Consider the following 12,790-nt stretch of genomic DNA (forward strand, 5'->3'; position numbering starts at 1 on the left):
GCGACGAAGTCGAAGAGGTCTGTCGCGTCCCCCTGCAGCGCCTGCTGCGGGATCACGAACTTGGAGTCTGTGCGGCTCACCACCCGGCCATCCTTGCACGACACGCGCAGCACGCGGAAGTTCGTTCCCCCGAGGTCCAACGCGTAGAAGGCGCCTGTCGCCTTGCTGGGGTCCGCCTTGTACACGTACGAAGGCAGCATTCGCAGGGTGCTCTCGCGGCCCTCAAGCCCCTCGATCATCTCGTGGATCATGTACAGCATCAGCTGCTTGAGGTGGTGCTTGCCCACCGTGAACTGGCTCGCGAGGGACGCCATCGCCATGCGCTGCTTCACGTGGCGCATCGTGTCGCTGTCGCTCTCCCTCACAGCGATGTGCTGCAGCAGGTTGTTCAGGCGCGTCGACATCGCTGCTCACTTGCCGGACTGTAATGGTCTTAAGTACAATCGTAAGTCTTCGGTGGTTTCTTTTAACGTTGTTAACTTATTGTTGTTGTGTGAGGCTTGCGCAGCAGGCGACGGCAAGAGAAGGGCAACGCAGAGCAAGTGGAAGAGGTGGATGTGTCTGCGGGAATATATTAAAATAGTAGTCGTACTAACAACCAATTTGGAGGCTGTCGTGTGTGTGTGTGTGTGTTTGTGGCTGTGCCTCGTGTGAGCGAGAAAGTTGCGTCGGAGGAGTCATGGAAGGCGCTGCATGGCATCCTTAAATGCCTTTTGTGCCTTGTGCGTCATTGGCGCTGACGCACGGCCCACGCCGTGTTTGCTTTTCCGCAGCGTGGACAAGTCCACGTGACTGCGACCGCGCAGCATCTGCAGTTGGGGCCGGCGAGCGGGACACGTGAAGAGCGCCAGGGCGCCGTAGAGCGGCTGCAGCTCGCCGTCGTGGGCGGAGTAGCCGCTGACGTTGCCGTTCAAAACGGTGGATTGTGCCGCCGTGCGGAGCCCCTCCACGAGCGGCTGCAGGGGGGACGACGTACTTGGCGCCGGCCTGCCTGCCGTGCCGGACTCCATGCGCAGCTCGTCGCTCAGGCGCTCGCGCAGGTGCGGGAATCCGGCGGTGCCGCCGAACGCAACGACGCGGTGGAGGAGGGCGGAGTGCAGGACGGAGGCCTCCCGCAGCGTCCCGCGGCTGCGTGTCCCGCGCACAATCGCGTCGACGACGCCCATCTGTTGGATTCCCACGTCCACAGGGTGAAACAGCAATTCCGGGATGAGGAAGGCCTCGTGACCGAAGACAACATGCTGAAGCTCATGCCGCTCAATCCCCGCCCCGTCGCCGTCCAGGACCGCGTGCAGCTCCTCCCCACGGCACCCCAGCGGCATAAGCGGCGGCACCGTTGGCAAATAGTACCGCAGTTCCGCAGCACAACTGCCACGCCCAAGGCGACTGTTGCCGCTGCTGCTGCTGCTGCTTGTCCCGCCCCGCCTTTGCCGCTGTGCGGCTTGCAGCGATGCCCGTGGGTGCAGCGCCACGTGGCAGCACTTCTCCATGATGTGGTTGACGAGCCACCCGTCCTCCGTCATGTTCACCTGCGTGAATGAGATGAGTTCCTTCAGCCGATTCGAGAGAAGTTTGCCGCCAACGTCAACCCGCACGGCAGAGTCCCACAGTGGGAGAAAGTCGACGTACGGGACCACAGTTGTGGCGGAGAAGCCAAAGTCCACCACCATTCCGCAGCCCCCGCCCATCCCGTCACCCCCGTGGCCGGCGTCGGGCGCGGTGCCGTGCAACCAGTCGCGTGAGGCGTCGGCCACGAGCGCAAGGAACGTGGCGCTCACGAGCGTCAAGGCCCGAAACTTAAAACGCTGCACGACCATGTAGTGCAGCAGCTCCACCACTGGCGTGGGGGCGGCAAAGGGCACCGTGAGCACGAGCTCCACCTCACTCTCGTCCGCGATGGCGAAGCACTGCAGCAGGTACTCCCAGATGTGGCTCTGCAGCGCGGCATCCACCACGAAGCCGCGGTCGACGGGGCGGCGCAGCATAAAACCGTGGAAGTGCGGCAGCTTGAAGAGCTGCTCGCCAACGATGCCGCGCCCGGCGAAGGATGCGGCACCCACGCAGTTCGGCACCACCGCCTGCCGCGGCGGCTGCGACGCGGAGTTGCTTGGGCTCGGGATGTACAGCGCCTTCAGCGTGTAGCCGCCGTTGTCGATGATCAGCACCGGCCGGTCCTCAGCCATCGCCCCCCGCTCCTCCTCCTCCTCCCTCGTCCTGGACTCGCGCCCGCAGGCCCGTGGCGGTGCGAGTCGACTGAAGCCGCGCGGAAACAAAAACAAAACAAAAAAGAACAGGAGACGAGGCGCAGGGCCAAGCAAAGTGACAAGCGCCACACGCCGCCACACGGAGGCAAGAGGAAGGGACAACGCTCACCAACACAAATAAACACAAAATAAAAAGAAAAAATCGATCTAAAAAAAATGGAAAAGGAAACTAAATAAAAAAAAATAGCGTTTTCAGAAGGCACTCATTCCGGTGATGGCGCGCCCCAAAACAAGCCCATGAATATCGTACGTGCCTTCGTACGTCAAAACGGTCTCAAGGTTGCAGACGTGCCGCATGACGTGGTAGCCGTCGGCGATGCCGTTCCCACCCAAAATGTCTCGCATTGCCCGCGCAACGTCTATTGCCTTACGGGTGTTGTTGCGCTTCAACATGGAGATCACCTGGTGCGAGAGCTTTCCCTCATCCTTTAACCGCCCCGCACGCAGGCAACCTTGCGTTGCCAGCGTTATCTCTGTCACCGCATCTGCTAACTTGGCCTGCACAAGCTGCGTGGACGCGAGTGGCTTGCCAAACTGCTTGCGCTCCAGGCTGTAGTCTCGCGAGATTTTGAAACATGTCTCGGCCGCGCCCAACACCCCCCACGCGATGCCGTACCGGGCGCTGCTGAGACACTCAAAGGGGGCCTTCAGGCCGGTGGCGTGCGGCAACACGTTCTCCTCCGGCACGACGCAGTTGTCCAACTCAATCATGCCGGTGCAGCTAGTGCGCAGGGAGAGTTTACCCTCAATCCGCTCCGTGAGGAACCCTTCAAAACCGCGCTCCACGATAAACCCTGCGATATCATTTGTGTCGTTTACTTTTGCCCACACCACGGCAATGTCGGCGAGCGGCGCGGAGGTGATCCACATCTTGCGCCCGCTGAGGCTGTAGCCCCCCGCCACCTTCCGCGCCCGCGTCGTCATGGACATCGGGTCCGACCCCGCGTTCGGCTCCGTGAGCCCGAAGCAGCCGACGAGTTCCCCACTCGCCAGCCTCGGCAGAAACCGCTCCTTCTGTGCCTCGCTTCCGAAGGCGTAGATCGGGTGCATCACGAGGGAGGACTGCACGGACCAGGCGGAGCGGTAGCCGCTGTCGATGGCCTCAATCTCGCGCGAGATGAGGCCGGCGGCGACGGAGCTGACGCCGGCGCAGCCGTACCCGTCGATGGTGGGCCCCAGCACCCCCAGTTCCCCCAGCTCGCGGAAAATCTCACGGTCATCGCGCTCGTTGCGGTAGGCGTCTGTCACGCGTGGGAGGAGGCTCCGCTTGCAGAACTCGCGCGTCACGCGCTGAATCTCTGCCTCGCTGCTTGTCAGCTGCTCGCTCACCAGCAGCGGATCGCCGTCGACGTAGGCGGCGTAGCTCGAAGAGGCGGCGCCGCGGAAGCACTGCAGCAGTGCGCCGCGGCAGCTGACGCCAAGCGCGCTGGGTCTCTCGCAGAGGAAGCGGGCAAACATTGAACTACAACGAAACCGCGCAGCACAAGTAACAAGAAAACGAAACCAACCAGTTGAAGACAAGCGCGTGCGGGACGCATGGTTTACCGCCAGCTCGAGCCACGGCTTCACTCACGGACATCCGTCGTTCTTCCTTCGTGGTTTCTTTCCCTCTTTCTCCACCCACGCAAACGCAGACTCGCTCCTTTTTTCTCCTTCATTGTTTCGCTTTGCAATATGTACAACCCACACATCCTCGCCTCACTTTTTTTGCTTCTTCTTTTTCTTCCCCCAGCCACAGCCATCTGAGGTGAGGTGAGGTGTGCCCTGCCGCTCGCTTCCCTGCGGCGTCCCTCCTCAAAGGTCAACCCTTCCCTCATGCGTGCCCGCAAAGAGCATGCGGGCGAACTCGTCTATGTTGATGTGGTGCTCGTCGTCCGCGTAGGCGTCGGAAATGACTTCGTCCACCTGCTCCAGCGGCAGCCGGACGCCTAAGTTCAGGAGGATGTGCCGCAGCTCGGCGGTGGTGAGAAAACCATCGCCGTCGGCGTCGAGCACCCGGAGCGCCTCCCGTACGTCCACCTCCGCCGTCACCTGCTTCTGCATGGACTCGGCGGTGCTGAGGGCCTGCGCCTTCGTGACGACGCCCGCCCCGTCGGGGTCTAAGAGCCGCACCGCCGCCTGCACCTCCGCCTCGGAGGGGCAGAAGCCCCAGACGCGCAGCAGCGGCCCCAGCTCGTCTGTCGTGATGCGGCCGTCGGAGTCCTTGTCAAACATGAGAAACTGCAGGGAGAAGCGCTCGCGTTGCGCCTCGCTAAGCGACATCCCGCCTTGCCCCACCCCCTCTATCTACGCGCAGAAAGGAAAAATAAAGAAAGAGATAGAAATAGAGAGAGAAAGAGAAATAGAAAGAGAGCGAGGGAGGGAACGCGAGGGATGGCGCAGGGCAGACACACACACCCACACCCACACGGAACTCTCCGTGCACCACGTTGACAGTCAGCGCGACAAACAGAAAACGATCAAGGCGAAGGGGAGCGCCTCTGAGGTTATGGTCGCCCCTGTGCACCCCACCCGCGCTCACTGCGCATTGTCCTCCACCCCTCCATTTCTCTTCCGCTTCTTCCCGCTGCGCAGCCGGCTGCCTCATCCCCGGAGGGCCTCCGTCGCCTCTACCGCCAGGGATACGGGGAGAGCAGCCCCACGGCCTCCGCCACCACCCGCCGCAGCACCGCGTCGTCCTCGCCGATGGTGTCGGCCGCACAGCACAAGAGCTGCGGAATGAAGTTCGCCGACATAAAAACGCGGATGTCGCCCTCCCCTAAGCGAATGGTGTCGCTGCGAGTCAGTGCGTCACCCCGCACGCATGCGTTGGGCGCCGGTTCCTGCGGTCCCCCCGGCTGCCGGTCATGGCACGGCCTGAGTTCTCCCCGTGGCGCCACCCGTAGCAGGCGCAGAAGAAGGGCCACTAGGAGTGAAACGAAAGACGACGACGCCGTTTCGAGCAGCAGGCGACGCACCACAAGGACGAGGCTGCGTCGTTGCAGCGGGTCCAAAAGGGGAATAAAGTGGGCGATTGCCTCCGTGACTTCCGCAAAGAGCGGGGGGGTGCGCACCGCCGAGGGGAGAGCGCCCACCAGAACAGGATAGACACCCTCCCGCAGAAGGATGTCTCGATTCTCCGGGTAGGACGCACAGCGGAGAAAGAAGTGCACCGCATTGCGCTTCACCTCAGCATTGCCCGAGTGCGCCTTCGCCACGGCTACCACAAAACGCACCACAACGCCAAACTGCGACAAGAGAGTTGCTGTCGGGGTTCGGGCCCCGGTGTCATTCCCCGCACCATACTCCTCCTTTCCTGGCGTGCCGCCGCGCTGGACGTCGACAAGGGCTGCAAAGAGCCACACCCCTTCTCGCTGCATGGCGGTGCTTGTTCCATGCCGCTCGAGCGCCGCCAGCACATGACTAATGACCGCGCTCTCCAGCAGCCCCTCAATGTCTAACAGCGCCGCCTCCGCCGCAACGGCGGCAGCCTCGGCCTGCAACTCACTTAGGCCCGCATGTTGGCCCATGACGGAGGCAAGCATGCCGAACAAATTGCCATCTTTGGCCTGCGTTGATAACATTTCTTTCGCCTCGTTGTTCCTAGTCGCGGCGGCCAGCAGTTGCGGTCCCGCCTGCCAGTGGCGCAGGAGGTGACGCATAATGCGGAGGGCGGCCAGCACGATTTTAGGACGCCGTGTCGCGGCGCAGAGGAGCGTGAGCTCCGGCACCTCGCACTGGGCCAACCGACTCGGTTCATTGCGAAACGTCGTGCCCTCCTCCACGGCCCAGTAGTACACCTGATCGAGGCGGTCCACGAGGGCGTCGACGAGCGGAAGGGCGGTGGGCTCGATGGGCGCACCGCCGTTCGCCACAAGGACGCGCAGGGAGGCCACGTAGGCCTCCACCTCCGCCAGCGCCGGCGGGTCCGGCAGGTGATCGGCCCACCCCGAGAGCGCCGGGAAGGCGTCGCTGGCGTCACTGCCGTCGCGCGTCCCGATGACGACCTCCCGCAGCGGCGCGGCCGTCATTGCGGAATGCGGGCGAATAAACTGGCGTCGCGGCGCCGGTTCCCTCCGCCTCTCCGGCAGCACGCGTTTCGACGCACACACGCACACGCACGCACACACTGCGTGGGAGCAGGCAGACACCGCGGGCGGCGACGGCGGAAGCAGCGGACAAAAAAGAAGAAAGAAAGAAAGAGGAGGGGTGGGGGAGAAGAGTCAACAAAACATCACCGAGGCGACCGCAGCGGCACCCCCACACAGGAAGGAGGGGAAAACCAAACCAAACCAGGCCCAAAAGCGCACAGGCACACATAAAGAGGGCAAGATGTGGGTGCAAGCCAGCAAACAACGAAAGAATGAATGAGAGAGAGAGAAAAGAAAGAAGGGAAGGCAAAGCAACTTGCCACTATAAAATGAGTAAAAAAGAAGATAGAAACACTCCGGAGTGGAGGCACGGCTACACACAGGTTGGATACTTTATACACTTTGCCCCTGCGGATTCTGCACCACGCGATTTGCCATGCCCAACAGATTGATGGGAGACGTGCCGTCCGTGACGAGAAAACCCTTCAGACCCAGCGCTTGCAGCAACTTCGCCTTTAGCTCTGGGCCCGCCCGCGCAATCGCCGTGACAGTTCCCCTGCCCAACGCAGCAAATATCTTTTCCACCTTTGTGGCCTCGATGTCGGCCAGGGTCTTCGCCTTTGCAACCGCAAGATCGTTCATGGCTTGGCGGTGGGAGATCTCCATTTCCATGCGTTTACGCTGTACCTCCAACTCCGCATCCGCCATCTCCTGCAGCGACTTGCAGCGCGTGGGCGTCACGTCCAGCTCCGCCTTCTGCTCCACAAGCCGCGCCTCACTTTCCGCCAGGGCCTGGACTTTGCTGGAGCCGCTGAGCTCAATGGCGGCATTTTCCGCCGCGACCTGAAGCAGTGTCACACGCTCTGCCTCCTCCAAGACCTTGTCCTTCATGACTTGCAGCTCAAGGGAGCCCTTTGCCTCCTGCTCAAACAACATTGCCTGATGCGCGGCCTCATTTTCCTGTGATTTGGTGATAATCTCCACGGCAAGCTGGACACTCTTCTTCAGGGCATTCCGCGTGTTCGGCTCCACCGGCTCCACACTCCGCACGTCCACGTTTGTAATAAGGAGGCCGCTGACGGGGAAGTAGAGGCCGTTCTCCCGCATCTCCGTCGTCCCTGAGTCAGAGCAAAAGATCGCCTTTCGAATCACAGAAGAAGAATTGCGGTGAAACTGCTCAAATGACTCCGCGGCAATGGCGGCGCGAATACGGTTCGCCAGCGTATTGCAGGTCTTCCCGATAAAATCAGGCATCGCAAAGGCAACCTGCTTGATGTGTTTCTTGTCCGAGCTATCAAACTCCCAGTTGTACGCAAGTTCAAGCCGCAGCCGGGCGTGATCCAGCGTCTCGACGTCGACTACGTCAGACATAAAGTCGGGTCCCAAAAAGAGGCAGAGCGAGTGGATGTAGTTCGCCCTCTTGGGGCGCCCGCCGGAGAGAGAGATGGGCGTAAATTCTTCACTGGGGGCGAGAAACACGGCGGCGGGTCCCGCCTCCACGCGACTGGTGTTTGTGCTGTAATCATAAAGCTGCACCAGGGCATTGTGCGGGACCTTGTAGTAGACAACCTCGTGTGAGGCGCACGGTCCCTCTGCTGCAGCCGATTTCAGCGCACCGAGGTCGTACACGGAGAGGTTATCTGCTGCAAGGAGACGGTACACAAGGGAACCCAACGGCTTCTCCCACAAGACCTCATCCTCAGCAAGCAGAAGCGCCTGACCATGCACCGCCCGAACCCTGCCGGTGCGGAGGTTGCGTACATACACGCCTCTGTGCCCCGTAAGCAGCATCCGTTCCCGCCGTTCCACGACGCGAACCTCCAGGGGCGGGATGTAACTGCACGGCCCACGCACCAACCACCGCGATGGTGCCTCTCGTCGTGTGCCGCTGTCATCCGTGAAGCCTTTTACCGCCTCCACAAGTAGCGCCTCGTGCGACTCAAGGAGGTAGGCATCCTTCACCTCATTGTCCTGCAGACTCTCTCCTGGTTTCAAAAAAAAGGAACACACTCCCTTGATAAGCCTCTTTTTACTGTCATGGCAGACGCCGTCGTGTGCCATGCTTAACAAGATGCAGTACTGCTGGTGCCCAACGACCGTGAGAGGGACGGTCGTCTCGGGCTGCTCATTTTCACTCGGTATGAACAGCGTGACCGCATCATGCGTCACAAGCCACCGGTCCCCCAGGAGACGTTGAACGCCAAAGCTGCGGTCGTAAAACGAACGCAACGCCCGTACGTGGAGAGCCAACGTAGGGGAGAGCATAATGCCCTTTTCAACGGACTCCAGCTTTGCGTACGGGCTCGGGAAAAAAAGTCCTTGCGCCACCACATTCCACTTCTCCCCGACGCGTCGAGTTGTGCCGTCCGAGTCCTTAAAGTCCGAGAGGGCAGAGAACTGCATAAACTCATTTGCCGCGAGAATGACTGGCTCCACACTCTTCACCACCTCCTGATCCACACGCGGGACGTACAGCCCGGGCCCTCTCACCAACCACTGCTCCCCAGCCATGCGCTGCACGACTTCCCCCGTGAGTTCGTCCGTCGTCGCGTGGTCCGCCAGGGCCTGCACAACGACGGCCTCGCGGGCAGTGAGTATGCGCATTGGCGTCACGGCGGAGGCCTCCTCGCCGGGGTAGAGCGGAAATGGGGGCTGCGAGAGCCGCACCTCGCGGTGACCCACCCGGTACGTTGGCTCCCCGCCGTCGGGCGACGGCGAAACCGGGTTCCGCACCTCGCAGTAGTGATTTGGTGGAATGACAATGTGACGTTGGGGGGTCGCATGCAGGTTGACGAGGTGGTCCTGCATCGTGAAGCAGCACGGCCCCTCCAACAGCGTCACCTTGCATGTGTTGTTGTCAAGGATGTGGACATACTCGTACGGCTTCAGACGGACGACACGCTCACGCATCTTGTTTCCTACTTCGCACCCACCTTATCGCTCCCGCCCTTGATCTGGTTTGCTTTTTCACTTCTATCCTGCCTTATATATTTTGTATGTGCTTTAGCCACGCTTCCTCTCTGGCAGGTCGCGGGGGCGCGGAACACTTGTTGTTGTTGTTGTTGTTGTTGCTGCTGCTGCTGCTGTTGGACTGGTTGATGCAAATATGCACACACAACGCCCCAGATGGAATAGTCACAAACCCTCGCGCGACAAGGTTTCCATCAGCAAAAGGAGAAGCGGAAAAGAGGCAAAGTACGCAGTTTCCTCTCGCAGAGTGAGAGAAAGAAAGAGAAAGAAAGAGAGAGCGAACGCGGGGGAGAGAAAACCGTGAAGCCGGCAGAGGAGGCAAACACAATTGAACATTCCCCACGGCCCCCGCAAGCGCACATTACACGTGGGGGGACACATGCACACATACATGCAGACATGCATGTATATAGCTCCACGCCAAATACACACCATGGGTTAAAATATCTACTCATCCACGCGGCAGCTGTTTCTCCCTCTTTCCAAGGAACGCATGTGCGTGTGCCTGCGTGTCTGTGTGTGTGTGAGAGAGAGAGAGAGAGAGAGAGTGTCTAATATTCACGCTCGACTCCTGAAAGTACATGGCGAGCGCCCTTTTTCACTGTGGCCTTCGTGTTGGCGACGTTTGCCTACTTCTTGGCTCGTCCTTCTGAAGAGGTATAAAATGCGACTCCCACCCCCTCCCCCCAACACCACGAGGGATGCGCGCGGGCGGATGCGGGGCGGCACTCCATTCCCTCCTCTCGCCTCCGTGGCGCAGTGTGCGTGGCCCACTACACGGCGAGGCACGTTCTCACGCCCACTGCGAGGCATTGAAGAAAGGCGGTGGAGTGCTCCACGTCCACGGGTTCCCTGCCGCAGACGGTGATGAGGGCCTCAATGAACACCTTCAGAGCGGCACGGTAGTCATCGGCGACGACGCCAATTTCTTTTTGGCGTCGCCCAATGCATTGCAAGACGGTGGCGCTTTCCACCCAGTCCCCTTCCCGCGTCATACTCCGCATGGTAACAAGAACGACGCGTAGGAAGGAGAAGCTGTAGAGCTCCTCCACGCCCACGGTGGGTGCCACGTCGTCTCCCTCCTGGCCGTGCCCCGCCTTCTTCGCCCCATCCTCCTTCGCGGGCACCGGCGGTGCAGCCTCGCGGGGCGCGGAAGCCGCCAACCTCCACTGCGTCTCAATGTCGGAAAACACCATGCATACGAAAGGGTCTCGTATCAAGGCGGACATCTTCAACGCAACGGTGCGCATGACTTCGTTCAGCAGCGGGGCCAATGCGGCTTGAGGGATCATCGATGGACGCTCGCCCGCAAACGCACCGTCGGCCGCCTTCAGAGGAGCTACAGACAACATGGCCCACAGTGTGAGGGCCTTCTTGGTAATGGCCGGCGCAAAGGAGGCGGGAGAGGTGGCGTAAGCGTAGAGGATGGAAGCCGCATTGAAGGGATCCTTTCGTAGCGTCTCTTGGTTCATCTCCGTCACACACCGAATGCGCCCGAGGATGCGGGGGGAGCACGGGTTGCCGCTGGCGTCGACCCGCGTCAGGCGCTTATTCCGTCGTGTGAGGCGAAGCAGCTGCTCCGCGCCGCATTCGTAGATGTTGTTGCGGCAGAGCGAGACCTCGCTCAGGTAGCGGTGCTTGTGGAAGAGGGCGGAGAGCCAGTAGCACGTGAAGTCGCCGGCGCCGTTCTGATCGAGCAGCAGTGCGCAAAGCGAGGGGCAGTGGTACAGCGTCGCCAGGAGTGGGGCCAGGGCGTCCTCGCCGAGAAGCGTGGGGCGCATGTCGACGACGCTCACGGCACTCCAGCGATAGGACCCGCCACAGTTCTCGTCCACAGACAGCAGCTTTACCACGTGCTCGGAGAGGTGGAGGGTCTTTTGGAGGAGCCACTCGTAGAAGCGGCGGTAGTACTGGTAGAGCACGAGCAGCGGCAGCGCCCCGTACGGCAACCGCAGCGCGGGAAACAGAAACGTCGTCTGCAGCCCATTTTGCGGCATACGGAGGAGCGCTCGGGCCTCTCGCTCGGCGGCGAGCATAACACGCACCGGCTCAGACATGTCGAGGGCCCGCACAATAAACTGCAGCTCCAAACCTGAGCAAAAGGCATCCTCATTGGCTTCCGCCAGGGAAAGGCTCTGGTCTGCGGCGGGCGACGGAGTTCCCTGCCCCCACAACGAAGAGCTACGCAACGCGGCAGCCGCAGCAACGCGCGCGTTCACCACACCACAATTCTCATTTGCGACGTTGAACAAGGAGTCAATAACGACGGTGCGATGGGCGATTATTGACTGCATGCTGCCACGCACAATAGTGAACTCCAGATGCAGCTCCACACCTATTTGGCGGCTGCCGTCGCCACGCACCTCAGCAACATTATTAGTAATATCCTTGTCCCCGTTCCCTTTGACTTCGCCCGCAGCAACAGCATCAGGGGCATTGAGGTCGTTCTGGCTGTTTTGCTCCTGCGTGGCGTGAGGCGGGTTGTCGTCGTCGGCGGCGGCGGGGAGCGGCAAGGCGCGCTCCAGCATGAGGGGTATGAGCAGGTCCTCCGCCATCTCAGCGCTGCTTAGCGGGTGCACGGAGGAATCCACAAATTCGCCCATGCGCTCCTCCGTGCCGCTGCCTTGGGTCGGCAGCACGGCCATCCGCACAAAAAACCTTGCCCCACCGCTGCTCGGCGCCTTCTGGGGGAACACGTTTCCCTTCACACGCAGCTCTGTGAGCGTCACCGCCAGGCACCCGACGAAGAGCACCTGATGCTCCACCATTGCCGTGGCGTTCGTCGCCCTGCCTCTACCGCCTCAGTTCACTCTCTGTTTGTTGGTGGTGGGAGGGGGCGTTGGCCCAGTCTCTCCCGCTCCCTGCGCGTGTGTTTTGCCTCCGCGGGTCAACTTTGTGCGTCACCTGCCGCGTGCGTCTGCCGTCACCTCCTCCCTGCTTCTCTACACCCCGGCGCAAGGGCACAACAAACAAAACAAGCTCCGTGGGAAGAGGAACGTGCACGAGCGTCCGCGGGACGGCAACGCAGACACGAGTGTAGCCCCTCGCCCCCCCCCCCCCAAGAAAAGAAAAAAGGAAGAAAAGGAGTGCCGCACGCAAAAGAAGAAGAAGAATAAAACCCCGAGGTTCCACTGACGGGACATGTGCGTGCGCGCGTGTGTGTGCTTGGGTGCTCTTCGCCACACGATGACAACGCCCACGCGAAGAATAGCAACTGGTACTTTTACATGAGCGAGTTGGAGGGACAGGGACCAGGTGCGCCCCTTCCTGCTGCCCCTCCTCACACACACACTCTCACCCACCCAGCCACCGAGACACACGGCAGCGGGTCGCTAACAGGTACACATCCCAGTGACGTGCCCTCCACTCATGGGCGAAATTAAAATACATGTATGTGAAGCACACATTTCCTTCACTGCGTTGTTGCACTGTGTTTTCCTTTTTTTTCCCCCTTTTCTTGTGCCGGCTGTGGTTGCTGGCTCAGGC

General features: G+C 61.0%; 7 protein-coding genes across 7 annotated transcripts, besides 13 other annotated features; all 7 read right to left on the reverse strand.

The window, feature by feature from the left end:
* Positions 1 to 2: 2 nt before the first annotated feature.
* On the reverse strand, positions 3 to 404 carry Tco025E_00862 (hexokinase; the record flags this gene model as incomplete). Its single annotated transcript, XM_029367801.1, has 1 exon — positions 3 to 404. A coding segment is annotated over one exon (402 nt), but the record flags the coding sequence as incomplete, so codon positions are not given.
* A 207-nt stretch (positions 405 to 611) lies between these two features.
* Positions 612 to 653: a microsatellite.
* A 24-nt stretch (positions 654 to 677) lies between these two features.
* On the reverse strand, positions 678 to 2,183 carry Tco025E_00863 (putative actin-like protein; the record flags this gene model as incomplete). The annotated part of the gene is made up of 1 exon (XM_029367802.1): positions 678 to 2,183. One exon carries the CDS (start codon positions 2,181 to 2,183, stop codon positions 678 to 680), a length of 1,506 nt encoding a protein of 501 aa, XP_029232106.1.
* A 9-nt stretch (positions 2,184 to 2,192) lies between these two features.
* Positions 2,193 to 2,216: a microsatellite.
* Positions 2,217 to 2,456: 240 nt separating this feature from the next.
* Positions 2,457 to 3,722, reverse strand: Tco025E_00864 (acyl-CoA dehydrogenase; the record flags this gene model as incomplete). The annotated part of the gene is made up of 1 exon (XM_029367803.1): positions 2,457 to 3,722. One exon carries the CDS (start codon positions 3,720 to 3,722, stop codon positions 2,457 to 2,459), a length of 1,266 nt encoding a protein of 421 aa, XP_029232107.1.
* Positions 3,723 to 4,058: 336 nt separating this feature from the next.
* Tco025E_00865 (calmodulin) lies at positions 4,059 to 4,526 on the reverse strand (the record flags this gene model as incomplete). Its single annotated transcript, XM_029367804.1, has 1 exon — positions 4,059 to 4,526. One exon carries the CDS (start codon positions 4,524 to 4,526, stop codon positions 4,059 to 4,061), a length of 468 nt encoding a protein of 155 aa, XP_029232108.1.
* A 32-nt stretch (positions 4,527 to 4,558) lies between these two features.
* Positions 4,559 to 4,628: a sequence feature (A-rich).
* A 20-nt stretch (positions 4,629 to 4,648) lies between these two features.
* Positions 4,649 to 4,673: a microsatellite.
* A 200-nt stretch (positions 4,674 to 4,873) lies between these two features.
* Tco025E_00866 (uncharacterized protein) lies at positions 4,874 to 6,274 on the reverse strand (the record flags this gene model as incomplete). The annotated part of the gene is made up of 1 exon (XM_029367805.1): positions 4,874 to 6,274. The coding sequence occupies one exon, from the start codon at positions 6,272 to 6,274 to the stop codon at positions 4,874 to 4,876; it is 1,401 nt and encodes a 466-aa protein (XP_029232109.1).
* A 71-nt stretch (positions 6,275 to 6,345) lies between these two features.
* Positions 6,346 to 6,373: a microsatellite.
* A 50-nt stretch (positions 6,374 to 6,423) lies between these two features.
* Positions 6,424 to 6,446: a microsatellite.
* A 147-nt stretch (positions 6,447 to 6,593) lies between these two features.
* Positions 6,594 to 6,640: a sequence feature (A-rich).
* Positions 6,641 to 6,727: 87 nt separating this feature from the next.
* Tco025E_00867 (major vault protein-like protein) lies at positions 6,728 to 9,244 on the reverse strand (the record flags this gene model as incomplete). Its single annotated transcript, XM_029367806.1, has 1 exon — positions 6,728 to 9,244. One exon carries the CDS (start codon positions 9,242 to 9,244, stop codon positions 6,728 to 6,730), a length of 2,517 nt encoding a protein of 838 aa, XP_029232110.1.
* A 137-nt stretch (positions 9,245 to 9,381) lies between these two features.
* Positions 9,382 to 9,423: a microsatellite.
* A 125-nt stretch (positions 9,424 to 9,548) lies between these two features.
* Positions 9,549 to 9,599: a sequence feature (GA-rich).
* Positions 9,600 to 9,798: 199 nt separating this feature from the next.
* Positions 9,799 to 9,830: a microsatellite.
* Positions 9,830 to 9,852: a microsatellite.
* Positions 9,853 to 10,077: 225 nt separating this feature from the next.
* Positions 10,078 to 12,072, reverse strand: Tco025E_00868 (uncharacterized protein; the record flags this gene model as incomplete). Its single annotated transcript, XM_029367807.1, has 1 exon — positions 10,078 to 12,072. The coding sequence occupies one exon, from the start codon at positions 12,070 to 12,072 to the stop codon at positions 10,078 to 10,080; it is 1,995 nt and encodes a 664-aa protein (XP_029232111.1).
* A 292-nt stretch (positions 12,073 to 12,364) lies between these two features.
* Positions 12,365 to 12,420: a sequence feature (GA-rich).
* Positions 12,421 to 12,585: 165 nt separating this feature from the next.
* Positions 12,586 to 12,624: a microsatellite.
* Positions 12,625 to 12,790: the final 166 nt, after the last annotated feature.

This window comes from Trypanosoma conorhini, assembly GCF_003719485.1.
Source record: "Trypanosoma conorhini strain 025E chromosome Unknown Tco_14.4_contig_00024, whole genome shotgun sequence".
NCBI lineage: Eukaryota > Euglenozoa > Kinetoplastea > Trypanosomatida > Trypanosomatidae > Trypanosoma > Trypanosoma conorhini.